This window comes from Anarrhichthys ocellatus, unplaced genomic scaffold, assembly GCF_004355925.1.
Source record: "Anarrhichthys ocellatus isolate YVR2014 unplaced genomic scaffold, GSC_Weel_1.0 scaffold7, whole genome shotgun sequence".
NCBI lineage: Eukaryota > Metazoa > Chordata > Actinopteri > Perciformes > Anarhichadidae > Anarrhichthys > Anarrhichthys ocellatus.
Window position 1 is genome coordinate 4,104,483 of NW_022280037.1, and position 22,417 is coordinate 4,126,899.

Genomic DNA, 22,417 nt, shown 5'->3' on the forward strand with positions numbered 1-22,417 from the left:
CAACACAATTTACATTTCTGTTGCAAAGTAACCTTGAGTGAATTTAAATCCCCCTCTGCTCAAAAACCTGATTGTCACATTACTTGCGGGCAGAATGATGTAGAGTTTGACATTAGACTGTTTTCTCCTTCATCTGCTGAAGAGGGAAGGTTTCTTTGTGCTGACCTCAAATCTGAATTTAAAACGTGTTCAGAAAAGCATGATTTAAGAGTCACAACTGTTTTGGAAACCAATCATGGTCCAATAACTCGCACATGTTTGACGTGGTAACCTGAAACATCCACCACACAAATACACAGAATAGACTTTTCAGTGATGTAGAAGATATTTTTCTCTCCAGGAGTCAACATTTAGAAATTGAAAGAGAAGGAGTAGGCCTATATGTAATTTTAGGATTTAGGATTTTTTTTAACTGGGTAATTCAGCGTTTTTGTGGAAAACCCATAACAGACACACACATTATTGAAAGTCTAGTATTTATTTTAGAAATAAACATGGCTGGAGGGGATGTTTACCAAACATAAATAACCAGTCACACCGCATAGGCCTCATGCTTATGGTCTAATTTTGTAGGTTTTGTATCATATTTCCGACCAATAGAGGCACCAAAAGCTCGGTATTTGTAAGCAGCACGTGAAGGCATCGCTTCCTGTGAAAGTGGGAGGTGGATGTTGTCAACGTGACTGTCATCAAGCAGCGGTAGAGGGGCAGAGAGCAGAGTCGGATCTCCGCTCGTCTGGATCGGTGGGACGTGGAAAGTGGGGGGACAGGCAGCCAACCTCGGGGTTCAGCGAAGATGGAAATAAGTCGCTGTTGTCGAATATCTTCGCTGTGCGCGTTCAGAGCCGTGTTGTAACGTTCAGGGCAACTTAACCACACATTGTGTTTGGCACATTTTGGCGTGTTTTGGAGCCCACCAGCGATACGAGCTAGCTTTAGCAGCCCACCGCTGAGACTGTCAGGCACACAGGTACGGGAGAGGAGAGGAGGGGTCGGTGACAAAGGAAGGTGGCGAGGTAACGATGAACCGCTTTCGGAAGTGGCTGTACAAGCCCAAGGTAAGTTGTGTGTGTCAGCTCTGCAGCCGGTCATTTCTTATGCATAGCTTTGAGGATAGCTAGCAGACCAGCCGACCAGTGAGGCTTTCTCATCTGCTAACGTTAGCCTGTGTTCCTAATGTTACACTGTGTTAACCAGCAGCTGTCCCTTTGTTGTTGTTGTTGTTGTTGATGCTTTTGTTTTCAAGCGACGAACAATGTTACAGCCTGACAATGCAAACTGAATTAAACTGACTGACTTACTGCTGCCTTCAGCTGGCATTGTCATTGATGTGAGGTGTTGTATTTTAGTGATTTTCTTTGTAAAACTATAATATTAATGATATAATAGCAGCGACATCAGCAACAATAATGATACAATGTTAATAATAATGTCATTACAAAATAAGAAGTTAATAAAATGTGAAATATCTTAAGTACATATTAATTAAATATAATAAGAATTAAAAGTAAATACATTTTATGGCTGTAAGTAATTATAATGTTCATTATCAATTTGTCTGAAGGTTATTCTGTCAATTAACTGATTGATTATATGGTGTATAACATGTCAGAAAATAGTTATTGCTTGTATTGTCTTAATTTACTTTCACACAATACAAAGAAAATCAGAAAAAACTCACAACTGAGAGGCTGGAACTTGGTAAAATGTTTTTCATTCAAGCTTGAAAAATGACTAAAATGATTAATTGATTGTCAAAATAGTTATTTTTTCCCCCAAATGTTTATTTTAATGTCTTAATTGTTTCATCTATGGGTTTGTTGATTGCAGAAAACATCCCAAACTGGATCAATTAAAAGCTAAACATATCGAATCTACTGCTGCTCAGGCCCAGCACATAATCATCTCTGTTGGGCTGATCTAATGGATGCGCTTCTTTGAATCAAGCTCAAAGTGTGGAAACATGCCTGAGACAGCAGAAAAAGTATTGAAGGCTTGACCGCCTTGTTAAATGAACAGTTTAAATATATGCCAACTGCAACACTTTTTTTTTTAGTTAGAGTGAATGCAAATATTTCTCCAGGGAGGGAACTCTTGTTAACTTTTAGGTTTTAGGAGGAGACATTACAAAGCACCCTACTTAATGCGATAACTGGCATGCACGCTAAACTGCATGAATCTGAAGAAAGTAATCATTGATCAGTTTATAATTTCTTTTGTGCTGTATCATCATAAACATTGAGAGTCAGAGTTGAGTAACAACAGATAGTCACAGATGCTGTTTCAAAATTGGATTGAGAAACACTTCTAGAGAATCGTGAGCTCTGGATGTTGTAATGTTTAACATGGGTTCACATTCTGTATCATCACCTGGACCAAATGACTCATATTCTCTTATTGGAAGTTTTTTTTTTTAACATTTGCTGGAAAGACTGAGCAAATACTTGTACTTGCACTGCACAGTATTCTAATGCAGCCTCTTCTGGAGGATGGGGACATACGGTTGTTATTATCAACTGCACAGCATTTATATAAAAAAACATTATAGATCCAAAAAAATAGATTTCCTTAAACCTTTTGTACTAATATATCCAATATATCCTTGCTCTGGACATATCCAAGTCCAGAGCAAGTCATCGGGCCTGAATAACACTGTAGTGTGTTTATTGTTTGGCATTCTTTCAGTATATTGGCATAAGAGCTGCACATGAACCGTTGATCTTGCATCATAACGGCCATTTCTATTGATAGAAATGGAGGAAAGTACACTGCAGACAGCCTCTTAAACAAGTTGGTGACTGTCGCGCATCGTTGTGTTTCTTGGCATAGAATATCAGATGTTTGCTTAAAAGGTTTGTCAACATGTATTTCTGATCGGCAGTACAAACTGATAAGTCGCTCTCTCTGTTAATAGAAGACAACTGCGTTTCCATATCAAACAACAGCAGTAATTACGAGTTTTTGCGACAGCGGTGTCAGACGGGGTTACAATAAAATGCCTGTGATTATAGATTGTCCGCCTGCTCTTTACCACATACACGCACCTGCGTCACTCTTCTTTTCTCTGTTTAACCATTTTGCTGTCACAGCATTTTGGCGGCCCATTGTTAGGGTCAGGCCTAAGTGTTGGGATTCACCAGAGCATTGTCACGTTCATGAATGACTAGTGACTCTGAAGTGCTGAGCTATTGCATCAGTGCCCCTTTTTTGCCAAATCACAGCCATGGTAGGAATTAACAGAATCACACATAAGTCTGTGGGTTTAAATGATCAGTTCTGCCTCAAAGGAATGAGGAGAAAAGTGATACAAGCCTCTGTGAGGAAAGGAGTGAGGAAAGGAGGGCTCTGATCACAGCAACCAAGCTAGCATATATTTCAGTGGTAGTTAAAATAAATCATAATCTGGCATTGATAGTTGAACACCGCATAGCATTGTCATTTTGCATCTACAGTAAGCCGTTTATTATTGAGCTAATGTTCTCCTGGAGACAGAAAAGTGTTGAATCAGCATGTTCCCTTGACTGAAGCGGCGCAATTGATATTTCCAGAACTGCTCTTTACTTCCCCAGATAAGTCCCACCGAGGAGGACCTTGTTTTGCCCCTTCTACACAAGCCCTCCCCGGTGCGTCGGAGAGTATAGTATGCAAGCTAACCGGACATAATGTACCTGTCTGTTGACTCTGTCATCAAAGTGCCAACTTCTGGAAGAAAGATAGCGTAGGAATGGTTTGCACTGCTCATCTGTAAGGCGGTGGGGGATATTTTTCACAATCCTTCTCAGCCTTTAAACTGGTTTGTCTAGTTTTTGTGTGAACACCTAACCTTTATCTCCCAAACTATCAACAAAGGAGATTTTACTCATCGCTGTAGGTATTTTGTGTAATAAGTTGACCTTTGACTACATTCTGCAGGTAAACATTTTAGATAAGTCAATAGGCTTTGGAGAGGGTGAAATCAGGGGAGAGACACATTCATAAAATTCTGCTCCAGCACAAATCCCTGCAGTCCCCCCCCAAAAAAAAAGGCGAGACCTGGCTCAGGTTTCTGCGCAGCCAAAATGGCCACCGTGTCCTCACCTCTCACTCGGGAAACTTGCAGAGTGAGAGGTGGCGTGAGAGAGAGAGAGAGAGAGAGAGAGAGATGTCAGGAGGGTAAACCTGTACACCACCTCTGTGTGCTCCTCTCTTGGTTGTTATTCCATCAGGCATTCAGGAGCTGACCTTCAGCTCCACTCCACCTCATCTGTCAGGGTGACAGGCTCACAGCTTGCACCAGGCTGGGTGCTCTCACCCCCATCTACAGGATGCTGCTAATTTGCCTTTCATTCCCCCCCTCACCGGCCAGTTTAGAGCGTGGGTAGCTGATGCTTTCTGCACTCCTCCTTAGTGAAAATGTCAAACAGATACCGGCTTGTAACAATGTAGGCTGTTAGCAAGTGTAGGAACCTGTGTAATGCAAAAACGCCTGATTACTTTCATAAGGTCACCCTACATCTGACCGGTCACTGATTCTTACAAACTGATTCTTTTCAGAGGAATATAATTAAATCATGGTCGTCTTAACAGAGTAAACCTAAAGAAAAGTTCTCAGTTTACAAGTATAAGCTAGTTTTTCAGTGTAACTTACTAATTGTACTTTTTTATTTCTTCAAATTCCATTTATTTATGTCATTTTATGTCAACAGTGTTATTTAATAATATTTTAGTGTAGCACAAACGTGTCTCCTCAAAAGCTAAATGTATGTGCCTTACCTTCTTATGCAGTACGTCCTCATAGATCTGAATGATGGATTGTGTTGTAACGTGCTCCTTATGCAGCTTTATCTGTAGTGTGTATATATTAAAATAAAAGACATTTTGGCTTGCAAAACATCAAACTACAGTTAGCAAGGACTTCTGTTGGAAGTCCTTATGATTGCACTGCATCTGAAGGTAAGTTGTATATCAGGGAAAAGATGATATCTAGATACATTAAATCCATACTGGTAGTGGACACAGTAACACAGCCTGTACAATATAATGTAAGCCAACAGAGTATTACAGTACGACAAGTCTATTTTTAGTTTTTATTTGCCCTAACTAGGGCTATTTTCATTATCAAGAAATCTGTCAATTACTTTCTTGAATATTTAAGTAATCTAGTATTCTATAACATGTCAAAAATTGGACAGAAATGGTCATCACAATTCCCTAAAGCCAAAGTTTTCATATTCCAATGTCTTGTTTCCTCCAAGCAGTAGTCCAAAACCCAAATGTATTCAATTTGTTATCCTTTATAAGACTAAGAAAACCAGCAAATGTTTACATTTGGTAGCTAGAACCAATGAATTTTGGGATACGTGTTTAAAAATGACTAAAGTAAAAGTGATTTATCATTGTCAAGCCACCATAAAAGATGCTTTAGAGATTTTTGTCTTCACTGTCAGAAAGTGGACCCGACATGTTGACAGCTGATGGTTTCAACAAAGCAACTCATTTTTACTTATCATTCACCCCCATTTCCTTCTGTTGCCATCTGTGTGGGCCCTACTTAAGATGCACAGTTGGATTTTCATTTTGAGGGAAATGTTCATCTATGAAGAGGAGCTTCTAACACTTGGTCAAAACAGCAGTAATAGCTATGTGTGTCTGATTTTAAAAAAACAACAAAAAAAAAAAAACAACTAGAATATGTGGGGAAGGCGAGGCAGGGTCATTAGAGTTATTGATGACCACGAGCTCTCCTATTTGTAATGCTTTTTAATAATCTGGGACTGCTATTGAAAACCCAAGACATATTTTCAGGTACATATTGTCTTTAAATTGTTTCCCCCCTGAACTTAGTTGATGATCATTTTAAAATATATTTGCAATTTTTTTTTTTCCACAGTGTTTGTAATCGTGAAACAGAAACAAAAACATCATTAGATAATCATATGGTTTGTACAATGGGCCTCAGACCTAGACCTGAGACAATTGGACTGCATACATGTTTCATAATCTGGTGATCGTTTCAGTTGGTAAATTGACCGAAAAGGCCCAATACTACAGTTTCCTAAGTGTGAGGATGTTTTTTTGACTGTTTCTCAGACGAAAGAAGTAATTTGAAGACATCAGGGCAGGAAATTGTGGTGGGAATTTTCACAATTTTCTGTCATAGATCTAGAAAATAACCGTCACCCCTGCTCCTCTTTAAGTTTATACCCATAAAATCAGTTTATACTTGATTCTAAATGAATGTAAATAAATGTCGGTACATTTTCTGAACTAACATATAGTATTAAATTAAAGACAAATACCTCTATGTATAGTTTCATCAGAGCATCACTCCTCTTCCTGGGACATGTTTTGTCATTGGGTGAATCGTGGCTGTTGATTTCCTCAGCAGTGAATGACAGGCCTAGCTGTAGTAGGTCCTACTGTTGTTTTCATGATTTACCTCACCTTCTTGTCTGCCCTTCATTTGTCATCCGTCCCTCTCCTGCTTTGTTTCGGTGAATATTGCTAACGTGCCATTGCAAGAACGGAGAGCAGGTGAAGCGAATAGGGGCCCGTCCTCGCAAAGTTGATTCTGCCCTGTTGGCACGGAGTCCAGGGAAGAGGGAACGGCAAACTGCTGAGCAGCAGCCAGCGCGGCTTCATATTTAGCCTCGTTCCTGGAGTTCTTTGTGGAACGTCCCGTTCTGCTTACCCACCAGCCGTTTGGTAATTGATTTGGTGTCAGCTGCCGAGATTTAGAGAGCTGACCCTAGCGCAGATTGAGACAGGCCCGGCGATTGAAGGCCTTTTTTAAATTCATTGCAGGTTTGGGGAATCGGGGCCCACTGTCCGAGGTGTGGGGAAGCGATGATTGAAAGAAAATTGCTGTGGGAGAAGAGTGAGATTTAAAGGCACCAAAGAAAATCATCTTGTCCTGGTATCGACTGAGAGTCTGCACTCATTTTCTACACCCAGTTTCTTATTGGTAATAATTGGTACCCTCTCTGGTTTAAAAGGCTTAAACTCCTCTCTTCATTGTCACCGATGATAAACAAACCATTCAAGGTGCCCTTTGTCTATATTATGAGTCTGATTGTTCTAGGAAGAGCCAGCAACCCCTTCTGCTTTGGGCTCTGTCTTATCAGCAGGGGAGAGGGACGGGAAAGGAGGCGAACAGTAGGCCTGTATTTTTGGGATTAGATTTTGGCCCTGGTTGCAGTTGGCAGGAGATAAGATGAGAGGATGTCTCTCTTTAGCAGCTCTACTGTTTCTACCTGCTGGACTCTAGAACATTGATATTGTAACTCATATTTTAATGGAAAACAGTTTGTGTTCAATAGATGGATATCGAAATACCCCCTCCTGTAGTTTTGGTGAGAGAGTTATGAAAAGTCAGCAATGTCTTACTGATATACTGGTATTTTTAATGTGCCTTTTTAATGAGGGAAATGTAGTCTAAATGACAATGTTCATACAAGTGCTTTTCTGGAAACAATGCAAACAGAACTGCTGCTTGTTTATCGGTGCGATCCCAGTTGCACAAGCATGTCGACTTGCATACATTTAATCTCGGCAGACAGCAATCAAAGATGTGTGTTTACTCGCACGTACTCTTGCTGCGCACAGCTGTCATTGGGGGGGGGGGGGGATCTGGACTGCCGGGGCGACGCCAGCTCTCACTCACTGTTAGTAACAATGAAAGGAATGTTGACAGAATTATCCTGACTGTGTGTCATGCACATCCTCCGTTGTGAAAAGGGAATGTGGGTCCTAATTTCACAGAGAAATCACGAGAGGTCGTAGTTGGGTTTGTTCGAGTTACGTTCTTAAATGTTAGGCATGCCAGTATCAGTAGGGGGCATTCATTGTCACCTCGTGTCATCTCTTCAGAACTCATACACCATGAAAAATGTAAAGTTGTTGATTTTGTAAATCTAAAAATTTAACTTTCCTCTCTCGAGTCACAATTTAACAGCCAGCTGTGGATTGTATAACCAGATTGTTTCTTGCAATAATACCTTCCCTGTGATGGGAAGAGAGATGTCCCCTCATGTCACCACTCTACCATTGGGGGATCCTGGACACAACTCGCAGCCACCTAAATTCTCTGCACCCCCCGTGTCACCTCAGCCTGTCATATTAAACCATGAGCCAGGCACACGCAGTGGTCATTGCTTAGACCAAATGCCAGATTAGGGCAGCCATCTGAGAGGAGACAAGCACACAGATTACGCCATCAGTCCAGATGGGCAGACCACTCTGAATATATTGTGTCAATGCATTTTAATCTGTAGTCTGCTTTGGATCCAACTTTCAGATGGTTAGTGCAGACATACTCCTCCTCAGCAGTCTGTGATGAGTGCTGAAACCATCTTAAAATGTGAATGATTGGAGTTTATGCCCGAAAAGTCACCATCAATAACTTTGTAGCTGCAGAAAACAACACAGAGGTGAGAAAAGAAACTCCTGACGCAAGCTGAACACAAACAGAATGACTCAACACAAATTGAATGCACTTAAGCACAACACTGCATTCTCCGAAAGATTATACTTTTTATTCTGCCAAACTTAATATAAGTAATGGTCGAGGAAGTTTCCTTGTTTGTTACCAAAACGATTCGCTTGCTCTTGCCTGGGCTTTTATGCTGAGCCCTGAATAATAAATAAGGTGATGAACTGTATCCGGCTATTTTTTTGCCAGTCTGCCAACTGACTGACTGAAGCAGAGTGAACTGGTCCCCCCCCCCCTACAATATTTGCCTCTGATCGTTGGAAGGCAGCCAGAAGGCAGCAAATTGAGCCTGGAATAGAGTATGGAGGCCAGAGGCAAGGTTTCTCATAAGTCCCTTAAGTGGGCTCAGTGTGCACGCAGCGATGCTATGGACGTTCATGAAGCACTAGCCCGACGGCCTCCATCATCCGCGCACTCTGAATAGAAGTGAAGTCCAGAATCAGCGGCTCAAGGAGAAAGCTGGCTGAGATGATGAAAATGTTGATGGTACAGAAGCAGGCAACTCTCAGTAACTCGCTTCAATAAAAGTCACACTGTCATCGCCTGCTATTGATTTACCGTTAAACAAAACGGACAGTCACTGTCAAACGGTGTGATTGAGGGGGCTTAAGAGTAATTGTCACTGTGGATGCGGTTATGGGAGCCTAATAGTCTGTAATGATGGGTTTGTGACCGCATTGGATAGAGTTCTTGAGTCATCTCAAAGAGAGGGCACCCAGGACAGCAGCAGTCTAGCAGGAGAGTGTCACGCCACAGGAGCTGAATCTGCTGAATCATTTCCCCACTAAGGCGAGGTAGAGCTGTTATTGGTGGTGATGACACAAGCCGCAAGTTCAGAGGCCAGATCCCCAAATGTCCATTTTTGCAGACCAATTTTAATACTTGTAGGAAGGTATTGTTTTCCAGCTTTTTCATTTTAACGTTACCTTTTTCTGTCACCTTATGTTTATTTTTCTCAGTCTGGAGGTTCATAAAGTTGCAATTTCTAGCTTTTTTTAATCATTGCAATCTTTTTCAACCATTTACTCCACTCTTGCCAAAGCCAAAACTTGCCAAAACTTGTATTTTATGACTTGTATGGCCTCATCAAACAGCTTCCCTTATGGTGGCCATTGTAGCCAGATGTGTTAACGTTGCTGTATGTTATTCGATGTTAAAATAGCATTACTACTTTAACTTTCGCTGTGACCCAGGATGCTAACCTAACTTACGTTATTTGGCCCTTCAAGCTAACGCTATTGGCATAATGTTAAGTTGTTTTTGTGAAATGTAATTTAAACCCCCCCCCCCCCCCCCCCTTAACCCGGTTAATATACAGCATTGTAATCAAGTGTTATGCGTCTACCTCATCTCATTACCTCCTTTAGTTTTCACTTTAAACAGGGCATATTTTAGCAAACTAAAGTTAGCTTTGTCAATTATTTACAGTTACACCTGGCAGCTATAAAGTGCAATTATTTACTAATTATATGTACTAAAAACATGAATTACTTATCAATGAATTATAGTTAAGCTAAGGTTGAGCTCACAAACAGCTGTTGCTACTGGTAGATCAGCATGTCTTGAGTATTTCCTGCCTTGGACTCTCCCCCCCATGATGCAGTGCTGCAGGAATGTTCTCTTGTGTGAGGAATGCAGCAGGAGGAAGCTATAGGATGGCGTCCGTATCAAACACTTCTTTTCTTCCTCTGTCAGCATGTCGGCCTATATGCTTCAGAAATGAATGCCACCACTTTGTGGGCCGTGTTGTGCCTTTCTCCAGAAAACGGTCTTCCGCTGTCTCCCACTCTTGTTTCCTGTTTGGTCATCATGGCATTTGTATCATAGGCTCACTCATTGTTACACGGTTGTGCAACGTCCAGTCAAATCTGACTCCTGACCGGTGATATCATTGCCCCTCTCACTGCTGAGATTAAAGTTGGATGTAAAGATGAATACCTCCTTTGACAGTGGGTTTGTTTGCTTCCCTGTTTAATTAGGATTTCCTTTGTGCTCGTTTCCCATTAGCCTACACATTCAGAGAAACCCACTCAAATTGATTTCCACTGTTGTAATGCCAATGCAATGATGAACATGACTATTTACAGCTATAATACCGTGGCTGCCTATCCCCATTCTTCACAAATTATTTATAAATAGAGCATGTATGTAACCTTGTTAAAAAAGAACACTTGAGGAGAGTGTGAATCACTTCCTATTGCCTGCTGTAATGCAGACTCAGAGTTGCCTGTTTTAGTTTGGATTAGATGCCATTTTCTGCATTGCTCTTCCAATTTATTCAGAAAACCTGACATGACAGAGACGTCAAAATTCACACTCATGAACAACATGTGCAGAAATATTATTGATTTTACTTTGTGGGACAAACCAACTCAAGTGTCCTTGAACAAGAAAAGACATTCTGCTGTAATCCAGCGCTGCTGTTCTGTAACTCATCCTCGTGCAGCTTTGATTTGAAAACTCAAGTATCACACAGCAAAGGACCATACTAGTTGTTCCAAAAACATCACATTGAAATAACATAAAGGTTGTCAAAATATAGCCCTCCCCATGTTGATTATATTTTAGTGACATATCTCAGTCCTCCAAATAACCTTTAAAATATACAAAAATGTCCCTCCTCACAGTAATAATGCGACAAGTACCCGAGCTGCAGGTTGGATCTCTGTGTTTTCTCCTTGCTGCTTGTTTCATTATTAATGAGAGAGAGTGAGGGAACAGCACCATGTATCATATTCAGAGAGAGGAGCGAGGGCCCACGGGGAGAGCATCACGCAACAGGAAGCACTGCAAACTTAAGGGAAAAGGTCCTGTGAGAGGTTTCGGTAAATACCAGTATTCGGTTTGACTTCATGAAGTATGTTTCCAGGCAGTTGAGGCGTGCATTGGCAGGCAAAACGATCCTGTTTCCCGACTTCCAGTTTGCACAGTCATGCCGTCCTTTCTGAGTTCATCGTGTCCCTGTGGTTTGTGATCATGCACTTCGGCATGTGGTCGCCATTTTAAAAACCATTAAGCCGAGGATGTTTGTGTGTGAGTGCATAAAGTGTTTGTGGGTGTGATTAAAAATATTGGTATCTTGATTGTACTGCAAACGTATACTTTTATTTTGGGCAGGTCTAAGCAACACGAATGATCAATTGTTGTGTTTACACTTTTTGGTGCGTCAGTGTCTCTTCCCTACCTTGTGTGTTGTTGCTGTGTCTGCGCTTCACTCGGCAGTGGAGAGATTTGCTGCGCTATGCTGCCCCCCCCCAACGTAGGGAAGAGACACTGACGCACCAAAAAGTGTAAACACAACAATTGATCATTCGTGTTGCTTAGACCTGCCCAAAATAAAAGTATACGTTTGCAGTACAATCAAGACACCCACACACCCACACACACCCACACACACACACACACACACACACACACTCTGAGGGGAGCATGGTGGGAGATAATGACATCAATCCTCTTCGAGGGCCAGCCTCTCTAATTACACTCACTCTTCTGGGGAGCTTTCACACTATATTAACCTTTGTTACCTCCTCTTGTCAGGATTATTGCCATTTTTTATCACTTGCCGTACCATACCTCCCATACTTGAAAATGTGTTTATGGGTGAATGTTTGTACGACCCATGCCTTGTGTTTCATGTGTTCATAAATGGCCAGAATACCTTGGCAAATGGGAGAACAATCTGTTGTTAAGATGGCCTGTACAATGCCCTACTTACCTGATTTTATTTTTGTCCCTATACAGATTGGAAGTATGTTGCTGTATTATGCTATTGCCTGGACATGACTGCTCCTTCTAAATCACTCTATCTCAGTTCCATTGTTTATTTGCAGGAGAATATAGTTTATAACTTAAAGCAGAAGGTGACAAAGAGTTACATTCACTGTTGGTTATATCCAGAGTGGGTGAAGCTATGCAGACATAAATACTCCACCTGTTAACTCCAAAGTGTTGTTGTTACCAGGTGGCCTGCTGAACACAATAAGTAATTCATGTGTTAACTTGACCACAGTTTGAACAGAATAGAGCTGCTTTCCTTGACAATGCAGCTGTCCATGCCTGACTCTGTAATTCACTCATGCAGAGCTCTAAATAGGGTGCATGTCAATTCCCCCCCAGCACTACACATTAAACCCAGTGTAATGAGTGAACAAAGGTCTTTCCCCGGAGCAACTTGTAGACCTGACTGACAAAACAGAGCACATCTGGAGTGATATTCCTCACTCTGTATTGTTGCCGGATTTCCTCAATGCGTGACATCAGTTAGTAAGTTTTGCAGATGAAATTAATAATTGACGTACCTTATGAAGTAGCAGGCTTTGGACACTGCGGAGTTTATTCATATCTCTCACAGCTTAGTTAGGTTCTGTTTCTGTCATCCCCTGATAACAGAAAGCATGTTGTCTCTCGACTTCCAAGTTATCCTGGCTTGGCTTGGCCCTTCTTCTGGTTTGAGTCAAATAGAAATCTGGTTTGCTTTGATATTCACAAATTTTCACTTTGCTTTGTTAAATTGATGAAGTGCTCGAATTCTAATAACTAGCATAGTAATAGATACTCACTTATCCAGTGACAGAAAACCCCAATGTCATGTTTCAGCTTTTTAGTAAGACTGATGAAAGAAATCCAAAATGAGAGAATATATTGTCTCAGAATCATCAGGCTCTTCAAGAACAAAATTCTCTGGTTTCAGCATCTCAAATGTGAATATTTTCAGGTTTCTTTAGTCTTCTATGATGTTAAACTGAATACTTTTGGGTTTGGGGCTGTTGGTCATACATAGATGGAGATGTCACCCTGGGCCTGAGGACATTGTGATTTGTGACACAGTCGATGAATGAGCAAAGCACACACAGCATGTAGAGTGGTTGGGGGATGTATTAAGCCCATTTATTAATCATCACAGCGATTGTAATGTATTGTGTTGTTTTCTGTGCATTGCTTTGTCTGTATTGTTTCTCATGAACAGCTATTGAAAGTGACCTCCTTGTGTCTCTTTGTGTTTTTTGTGCAGAGGACGGACCCTCAGCTCTTGGCCCAGTTCTACTACGCTGATGAAGAGCTGAATCAGGTGGCCACTGAGCTGGACGGCCTCGACGGCAGGAAGGACCCTCAGAGATGTACCCTGTTGGTCAACCAGTTCCGCTCTTGCCAGGTCAGCAGCGAGAAACCAACAAAGTCATCATCTCACTGTCTTTCATTTCATTAAGGATCAAGTTCAGCCCGTTATTTCAGTCATTCATCATGAATAAAACGTAAAAATAGCCCTGGGTTGGAGTAAAGTTAAACGATAGGTTCACAGTATTTAAAGTCAGGTGCCCAAATGAACACTTACCAGGTTTTGCTTGCTGTCATCATTCCCCCTGTTCAAGCATGTAAAGGAGTGAATTTTAATAGCGGAATGATTACAGCACCTAACACCTGACTGAGACATGGATTCCTATGTTTATTTTAAATTCTTTTCGTTCTCGTAATCACCTGACTGGACCTTTGGCTTTGACCTAGAAGCTAAAATAGACACCACGCTTATCACCCCCTTGTGGATACAAGCGTGGTGATATGGCTGCTGTCTTACTCCACATTGCTTGGCCTGGGTTCTAACATCAAGCAGTTTTGCTGATAAGAGGAGATAAGTACACTTTGTTTGGACTGGGCTGTGTGTCATGTGAGTTATTGGTAAATGGTTACAAGAGCGCCTTCTTTGGGTGAGAGGCATTTTATAACCGGAGCTTTGATTGAGGTAATTGTGTTTAGAACAAGATTTCTTTTTGTTTTTACTCTATGAATGAAAGTGTATGTTAAGTTACTGTATGTGGTGATACAGGTTCAGTTGTGGTCAGGGCTGAGAGGAGCTTAGAAGGTGATGCTGTGCATGAGTGACGGCTGCCGTGCTGCATCACGCTGAGGGAGCTGGAGGTGGTGGAGGGAGGTCGTCATCTGGCCCGTTGTGCCTCAGCCTCCCCCCCCCCACTGCCTCAGCACACAGGGGAGAACCACTTAATAAGGTCATCACTTGATCCCCAACTGTTCTGTCTATTTCCCCTCCATCCTTCCCTCTGCCAATCTGTCACCTTGTCTTTGCAGTTTCTTTCTCTTTTCTGTGTTTTGAGGCTCTTCTTACTTTATTTCAGAAGCAGTTCAGTGACTAGCTCTTGTTAAGATGTGTCTGTAACTCAAATTAGTCTCCGATTTTGTCACCCTACAAGTTGCAGTGAAAATGATTAATGATTCTCAGCACTTGTATGTTCAGAGTCTTTTTCAGTAGCGTGCATCCTTCCATGTGTTTTTGGGAGAATGAATTAAGCAGTATGATACCCCACAGCCTCGAGGCCCCAAGAGTAGAGGGCAAGTGCACTCAAGCCAAAGGTTTGCACTTGAACCTGCCACTGCTGCTATCAGCTCTTATTCATGGGCCTCTGTGGGGGGTTGCTGGCATGCTGCTCGGCACGGCTGTTCTTACAGTGTGTGTGTGTGTGTGTTTGAGATGGACAACGATTGAGTTTGGTGGCGTACACAAGAGACGGAGGAAGATAATAGGTCAGAGATGGTGAAAGGAGTTGGAGGTAGGCTATAATAAGGATAGAAGCCAGTCTTTTGTCAGGCACAGGTATCACGCCAGAGTCCCTACCTCTTGATGATATGAAACCAGCAGCAGTGAAGGTTGTCATCGATGTCCCCCGCTGGGAGACGCTCACAGACAGTGGGGTGGTACTTGTGCCGGGCCAAGATACACACACACACAGCCATAAAGGAATCAGTGTTTAAGCTCTCCTTCTCAAAGCTTTTTAATCTTTCTCCTTCGGGGCCAGCAGAGAAAGACGCAGTGCTGTGCCTGACGAGATTACAGTGCACAGTGCAGCTGCGGTAGAGGGAAAGGCTCATTCTAAGTCATTGTTATGGCTGTTGTACATGCCAGCGGCACATAAGCTCTTGATTAGCTCTTGCTGTGTGTGACACTGCATTTTCACTGCTAGAATTATGGGCTTAAGTTTTGTGTTTTTATTGAGGGAGAATGTAACTGCAAGGGGCCATAGCGGTCTCACGCACTTCACGTGCTAATCAATGGTCTTTAAACGCTGTAATACAATGGGCGTTTAGAAAGAGATGAAGCCTGGATTATTGACTAACATCAGCTCAACGCTGAGAAAATTGTTTTTCAGGAACAGATTTTCACTCGCTCATGTTTATCCCTCCAACTAGTTTGTTCAATTTTGTTTTCTGTCACTCCTTTTTTTTTTTTCCATCTGCAGGATACTGTGTTGAACATTATCAATCAGATCATGGATGAATGTATTCCCAACGACCGGGCCAACAGAGACTTCTGTGTCAAGTTCCCAGAGGAGATCCGTCATGACAACTTGGCAGGGCAGCTGTGGTTTGGGGCTGAGGTACTGTATTCCCTCTAGCATCCGTCTAGGACAAAACAACCTTGCACAAGTCCTACGCATGTGCATAAAGATGTTGCATTCACTTTTACAAATGAGTGTTTTTTTTTTTTATTGTCAAGTGTGCCATTGTAAACATACGTTTTCTCAGTTTAATGATGATTTATGATGTACGTGTTGGTGTGTAGTGTTTGGCTGCCGGCTCCATCATCATGAACAGGGAGATAGAGAGTATAGCAATGAGGCCCCTGGCTAAGGACCTTACACGTAGCCTGGAGGAGGTACGCAACATAACCAGAGACCAGGCCCTGAGAGACCTCAACTTGTACACGGACCGTATGAAGGACGCATTGCGACATTTCGACGGCCTTTTTGCTGAGTTTGAGCTCAGGTAAATGAAGGGCCAGACATTATTGGCAATTGTAGCAATAAGATGAATCCACATTTATCATCTTCAAAGATTCTTGGTCACAAGATTGCCAAAAAACAAACAAAGCATTGAATGTCATTACATTCCAACTTTCTTTTTCTTCCATTAACAGTTATGTGTCAGCCATGGTGCCTGTGAAGTCGCCCAAAGAATATTATGTACAGCAGGAAGTGATTGTGCTCTTCTGTGAGACTGTGGACAGGTGAGTTTACTGCTAGCTTCATCTGGAATTCACCACAATTGAAATAATATCTGGAAATGATGTTTTTTTTCCCCCCCTTCTGTTGTGCAAGGGCCCTAAAGCTTGGCTATCTCACACAAGACATGATCGATGACTATGAACCCGCACTGATGTTTACAATTCCCAGACTAGCCATTGTATGGTAAGTGTTGGCTATCCTTTCCATTCTTCCACCCACGTCCTTGTTTTCTACCTTCTCCTGCCCTCTTATTGAATTTTAAACATATTTTTTTAGTGGGCTGGTTGTGTATTCAGACGGACCTCTCAACCTAGACCGAAAAGCAGAGGACATATCTGAGCTCTTCCGGCCTTTTCGCACTTTATTAAAGAAAATCAGGTACAGTCCTTCAATAAGGAACATCACAAAAACAAAAGTAAGCTTTCAAAATTATTGTTTTTCCTGTATCAGTATTTCACAACTATCTTGCAATTCTTTTGCAGAGACCTGCTCCAGACCCTGAGTGATGAGGAGTTAATGACACTAGAAAAAAATCTGTGTATCACTCAGGATGCGGACTTAGACATAGACCAGGAGCAGGCCACAGACAGCTCACCAGCTCCAGTCCAAGAGAATCACTCATCCTGCAGCCCTGCTAATGACACCTCCAAAGGGGAGAGTGAGGGTGAACAGGAGCATCTGGCTCCATTTTTCTGTCCCAGCCAGGAGGAGGAGCTGACGCAAGTGGAAAAAGGCTGGGAGGAGGTAGAAATGGGAGGGGAGGAGCAGGAGCAGGGCCTGCTGTGTGAGGAGGCCGAGGAGGCTGAGTTGGCCTGTTCCATGCAGTACGATGAGGAGGAACTGGAGCAGCTCAACATGATGGTGTACCGCGTCGGGGACGAAATGTCCACCTTTCTGTTGCCTCCCAGCCAGGGTCAGTCACCTGCACACCATCCCCACAGAGGAGAGGCAGGAGGCTCCAGTGGGTCTTCTAGCACTGAAGCCTCTCCCCACAGGCTCCTGGTGGGCCGTGGAAGGACAGGCATCTATTTAGAGGAGGAGGACAAGGTCTTCTTCATGGAGGACCTGGACGCAGCAGGAGACGGCATCACCAGCATTTCAAGAGAGGCCTGCCGTTGTATCACCTCTCCTTCCAAAGCACCAGAGTCTGCTTGTCCTGTGCAGCGCAAGCTGGGACCACAGCCACCCTCTGCCAGGAACGGTTGGTACACTGAAGCCCAGTCAGAGCAGCCATGCCCACAGCCACGCAGCCAGAACACACACTGTCCTAAAGCAAAGCACCCTCCTTGCACTTCCGCTCCTGGCTCTGAATCTTTGCCTTACGCCAACGGATGGGAGATGGGCTTGGAGGGGACAGCGTCTGAAACAGCGGAGGTCATCGCCCACCGTATGGGCGGGATGAAGCTGTCGGCCACGGTCATCTTCAACCCTCGTTCCCCCAGCTTGACAGAGCTGGCCATAGACAAGCTGCTGCTGCCAAGGCCTGCTCCCTCTGAGATTGAGTCCTGTGGCCCTCTGGTGGCCACTCACTGCCTGCTCAACTCCTGTGTCTGTTGTGGGAGCTGTGAGGATGGTCATGAGGATGCCATCACTGCAGAGTCCACTGGACTTGGGTTAGGCCTCGCCCTGGGATTGGATAACCACTGTAAGACGGCAGCCCCCAGCGCCGTCTTCCAGTCGGCCGCTTGCCGACTGCCCCAACAAGGTCACGAGCCTCACAGCAAGGGTGAGCTCGCACAGTTGACTCCCCCTTCTTCTCGCTGCTCGGCAGAGACCCTGGACGAGGATTCAAACTCCCAGCTGTGTGAGAAGTGCCTGGTCGTGTCTCCATGGCCGGGGCATCACTCTCATGACTCTGGCTCCAGTGGAGGGGATGGACCCTCCCCGTGCAACGAAAAGAGGCAGCAGGCCACTGGAGGCCGACAGAGGGACCAAGAGACGGATAAGGACAAGCCCGGAACTAAAGACTTGAAGAGGGACACCAAAGAGGACAGCACGAGGAGCTCCAGGTGTGCTGTCATTACTATGAGTCCTTTAACTAGCTTTTTGATTTATTTGGGGGACGTAGGATCTTTACACAATCTTGCGTCAACGTAAATAGTTTTATTTCACCATATTTCGTCATATTTTTATTCGGTTGCATTCATCCATTGTCTCTGGTTTTGCACTTTGCCTTATATTGCCTTAGTTTTATACCTGTGTGTTTCTTTTACCATTGTGTTTGTGTTTATACATTTTTTTTCTGTACTACTGTTATTCATCCTCTTTTTTATTATTTGTTTGGTTGTTTTTAGTTTTCAGGGCTCTCCCCTCAGCTCTGTGTCAGGTAGTGACTGTGAAAGTGTGTCGGTCACCACATGTAGTCTGTCAAGCAGTCCATACACTCCCAGGTAACTCATCACTCATGAAAGTGTGTGTGTCACTGTTATATTTGTGAATGTCTTTTTCCTGCCCACGCTCAAAAAAATACCTAAAAACTGAGTCCTTGCATGACAGATAAAAAGATGCATTGTTTATTCCAGTCTTTATGCAGTCCTTTGTTCACATTCAGGAGTCGATTGAACTGTCAGTCACCTCTTCCCATATGGGCTACAGGTGACAGCATTCATTTGCCTCCTGGCTTAGATTTAATTAGACAGATGTTGTAGTATTGATCCCCATGTACGTTCTGTACAGAATATTTAATAGCAGCATTTTCCTGACAATTTGTGAAATATGTAGGGAGTGGATTTGTTTGCTTTTATTTGATATGCTTTATTTTCTAATAAAGCATTTTTAACTTAAAGATTACAGTGGGTGAAATATGATTTGAATGTCTTATCACCACTCCCTCCAGCCCTGTCAGCAGTCTGACCCCCAGCTCAGGGATGTCAGAAGACCTGGACCATCAGGAGATCCAGCTGGCCCTGCAAAACGCCAAGCTGGCCGCCAGGAACAAGATCCGATCGCGCTTCCACAGCAGCAGCGACCTCATCCACCGTCTCTTTGTTTGTATATCGGGTAAAAGCTCTCGCACGGTTAGTTCCGCTCCGTCCACCTCTTTGTCTTTGCCTCATTTTGATATCCATTATGTGTTCTGGTGTGATGCAGGTGTTGCTGATCAGCTGCAGACCAACTATGCTAGTGACCTTCGCAGCATCCTCAAGACTCTGTTTGAAGTAATGGCAACCAAGTGTGAGGAGGGAGACGACGATAACCAAAAGAAAGGTGAGGAACTTGTCTTATATGTTACAATATGTTACAGTGCATTGTCCCTTATTAATATAATACAGACATAATTCAGAAATGCCTTAGTATCACTAAAAAATGGTTATCTCAAAAATGTCTTTAAGAGTGTTTTTATTGGCTTGTAAAGATTTAATATTTCTCCAAAAAGGTTGTCTGCATTATATTGTCTCACTGATCCATAACTCTGCAGCAGGGCTTTTAACACAAAAAACAATCAATCACACACTATGCCGGTCTCTTCTTGTATGGTGTCCATCAGGGCCTGTTCTCCGTAGTGCTGTGCTGGAGGACTGTGCCCTCTGTCAGGAGACCATTTCCTCATCTGAATTGGCAGCCAAGGCCCGGGACGGCCAGTTCGAAGGTCAGAAAATCCACTGACGGACCCACTCAAAGTTCTGTTAATCGGTTCCTTTTCACCCTTTTTTCCTGCAGCAGACGGGCTGATGGTGACTGTCCTACCTTGTGTTAACTGTTTCTCTCTGTGTAGACCCTCCGGACTGGGTCCCAGATGAAGCCTGCAACTCCTGCATTGCCTGCAAGGCTCCCTTCACTGTCATCCGCAGGAAGCATCACTGTAGAAGCTGTGGAAAGGTACGATGTCTCTTTGTCTGAGGGAGTCTAGGTGGCAGAATTCTCATGATGTGTAGTTGATCAAACTGGTGATTCATACATTGTGTGTTGCCATCATATGGTTAGTAACTGATACATTATATACCGTGTCATTTCAGATCTTCTGCTCGCGCTGCTCTTCCCATTCTGCTCCTTTGCCCCGGTATGGCCAGGTGAAGCCCGTTAGGGTTTGCACACACTGCTACATGTTTCACGTCACACCCTTCTACAGCGACAAGGCCGGCATCTAACTCCACAAAGCACACAGTCCGCCACAACAAACATATGCAACGGACAGATCGAGGGCTGTGAACAAAGCAAATGCCACACGACTCCGGTATACCTAATGGATCGTCGTCGTACCTGCTGTACAAGGCTGCGGTGTGAGGCCATTACAGATGACAAAGCAGAGACGAGACACGCAGCCACAAGTGATGATTCGACCCGTTTCTGTTGCTTCGGAGAGACTGGCAACCAAAGGGTTTGATTTCAGTTCCCATTCAACACACAAGAAGGATTTACAAATGCTTGCCTGATTATAGAGGTGTAAAGGAGAGAGCGGATGAACAGGCATTAACAGATTTTGAACTGGCATTGTGCAACAGTCCTCTGTAGCAGTTTGCAGCACAAAATCAAAACGGGCCACCTTGCTTGATTTGCTGCTTTAGGTGTAAATGAAAGGACTTGTGACATATTTTCTTATTCTTTTGCGAGCTTCCTACATTTGTGCCAGGGCTCCCACGGGACTCGGATTACTCAAAAGAATGTAAGTCATGAAAACTATGTAAATAAGGATACATCTGGTAATAGCTACACTACAATGTCTTCAGTTAACTATTTGCTATTTATATGGGAACTGGAAAGCAAACTTCCCCACACTACCAGTCCCAGTAAAGCAAAATGAAAAACAGACAGCTTTTATATTAAGATTCTTTCATGCTTTTTAATGGCAATGAATGTGTAATTCTTTATCACTTTGTCAAAAAAGCGTCAAGGTTCCAACAAGTTTGACCGATCAGCTCTTTATGGCAATGGACTGTGCCCACTGCTTTTACAGTTGCACCGTGGCATGTTCAGTTTCCTCTGAGGACTCCGCTGCAGGCTGAGATGATTAAAAGGGATTCTCTAGTCATCACTGTCGGGTCTTGAAGGCCCCCTAGTGGAGAGTTGACCTCTCTTCGCTCAGTGCCCTCATCACCATGTTGTGTACAATTTGTTCTGAACCAGAGGCCTTCTAAGGTGCTGGCCTACGGACTACAGGCCGATTGATGCCCATTGATTTCTCTTCCTACTCACGCTCGTTATAGTGCAATATTACTACTAACTGCAATGGTCCTGCACATTTTAGAGACGGCACTTAGCTATTTTAAATTGTAGTTATAGGCCATTTCCGAGGCGATAAGCTGTGCTGATTTGGGTTTACAAATAACTATTTCCAGCTTTGGCTCTGGTGGTACTGTTGGACAGGAACAGATATTTTGCTCCCAAATTGACATAATTTGCACCTGACTTCCTTTCTGCTCTTGAATCTGCTTCCATTGAATGACTACGTACAAAGTATCTTCCATGCTCATGAAACAACAGAGTTTGTGTGTCTGAGAGTGGCCCGTCAAATAATGGACCTTTTGAGCAACATCAATTAGATATCACATCATGTCCATTCTGCTCTGACTTAAAGCAGTTTCTCAGGCATTACATAATCAAAATCATTCACTACTCTTGGATCAATTTTATTTTCATCAAAGGACGTATGAACTCACTTTGAAAAGGTTTTTTTTTTTCCTTTTATAAAGAACAAAACTAATGTATCAAGCTATAATTACTTTTATGTAAAATACAAGGAATCATGCAGTAATTAAAGGGTTATTGTTTCAGAGTTTGGTCTTATTTTGTAAAATTAATTTCCATGATAAGAGCTGTGTAAAGTATTCAACAAACAAATAATGTTATATAGTTTTAAATGCGATGTATATTGAAATAAATTACTTTTTCCTGTTTAAAAGGTTGACTGATAACATCTCCACTTTATTTTTACAGCAAAGTACCATTGAATTTCTGCCTTTTAAAAGTGTCAGTAGATTTGTGTCCTGCATTG

The 22,417-nt window shown here is 42.9% G+C and overlaps 1 protein-coding gene across 2 annotated transcripts; it reads left to right on the forward strand.

Moving 5' to 3' along the window:
• Positions 1 to 678: 678 nt before the first annotated feature.
• Positions 679 to 22,324, forward strand: zfyve28 (zinc finger, FYVE domain containing 28). 2 transcript variants are annotated; one of them, XM_031847155.1, is made up of 14 exons: positions 679 to 1,058; positions 13,485 to 13,625; positions 15,721 to 15,858; positions 16,044 to 16,246; positions 16,398 to 16,487; positions 16,579 to 16,668; positions 16,762 to 16,863; positions 16,968 to 18,494; positions 18,780 to 18,875; positions 19,322 to 19,485; positions 19,576 to 19,692; positions 19,973 to 20,074; positions 20,201 to 20,304; positions 20,442 to 22,324. In XM_031847155.1, exons 1-14 carry the CDS (start codon positions 1,023 to 1,025, stop codon positions 20,571 to 20,573), a joined length of 3,042 nt encoding a protein of 1,013 aa, XP_031703015.1. In that variant the 5' UTR covers positions 679 to 1,022; the 3' UTR covers positions 20,574 to 22,324. The 2 variants fall into 2 exon arrangements, with proteins under 2 accessions (XP_031703015.1, XP_031703016.1); XM_031847156.1 differs by lacking the exon at positions 18,780 to 18,875.
• Positions 22,325 to 22,417: the final 93 nt, after the last annotated feature.

Bases quoted from the DNA above. Each gene is read 5' to 3' on its own strand.
- zfyve28 (XM_031847155.1), top strand. From the start codon at position 1,023: ATGAACCGCTTTCGGAAGTGGCTGTACAAGCCCAAG. The intron at 15,859-16,043 runs GTACTGTATTCC...GTTGGTGTGTAG, and splicing joins AGCTGTGGTTTGGGGCTGAG to TGTTTGGCTGCCGGCTCCAT. The intron at 16,669-16,761 runs GTAAGTGTTGGC...ATATTTTTTTAG, and splicing joins CCCAGACTAGCCATTGTATG to TGGGCTGGTTGTGTATTCAG.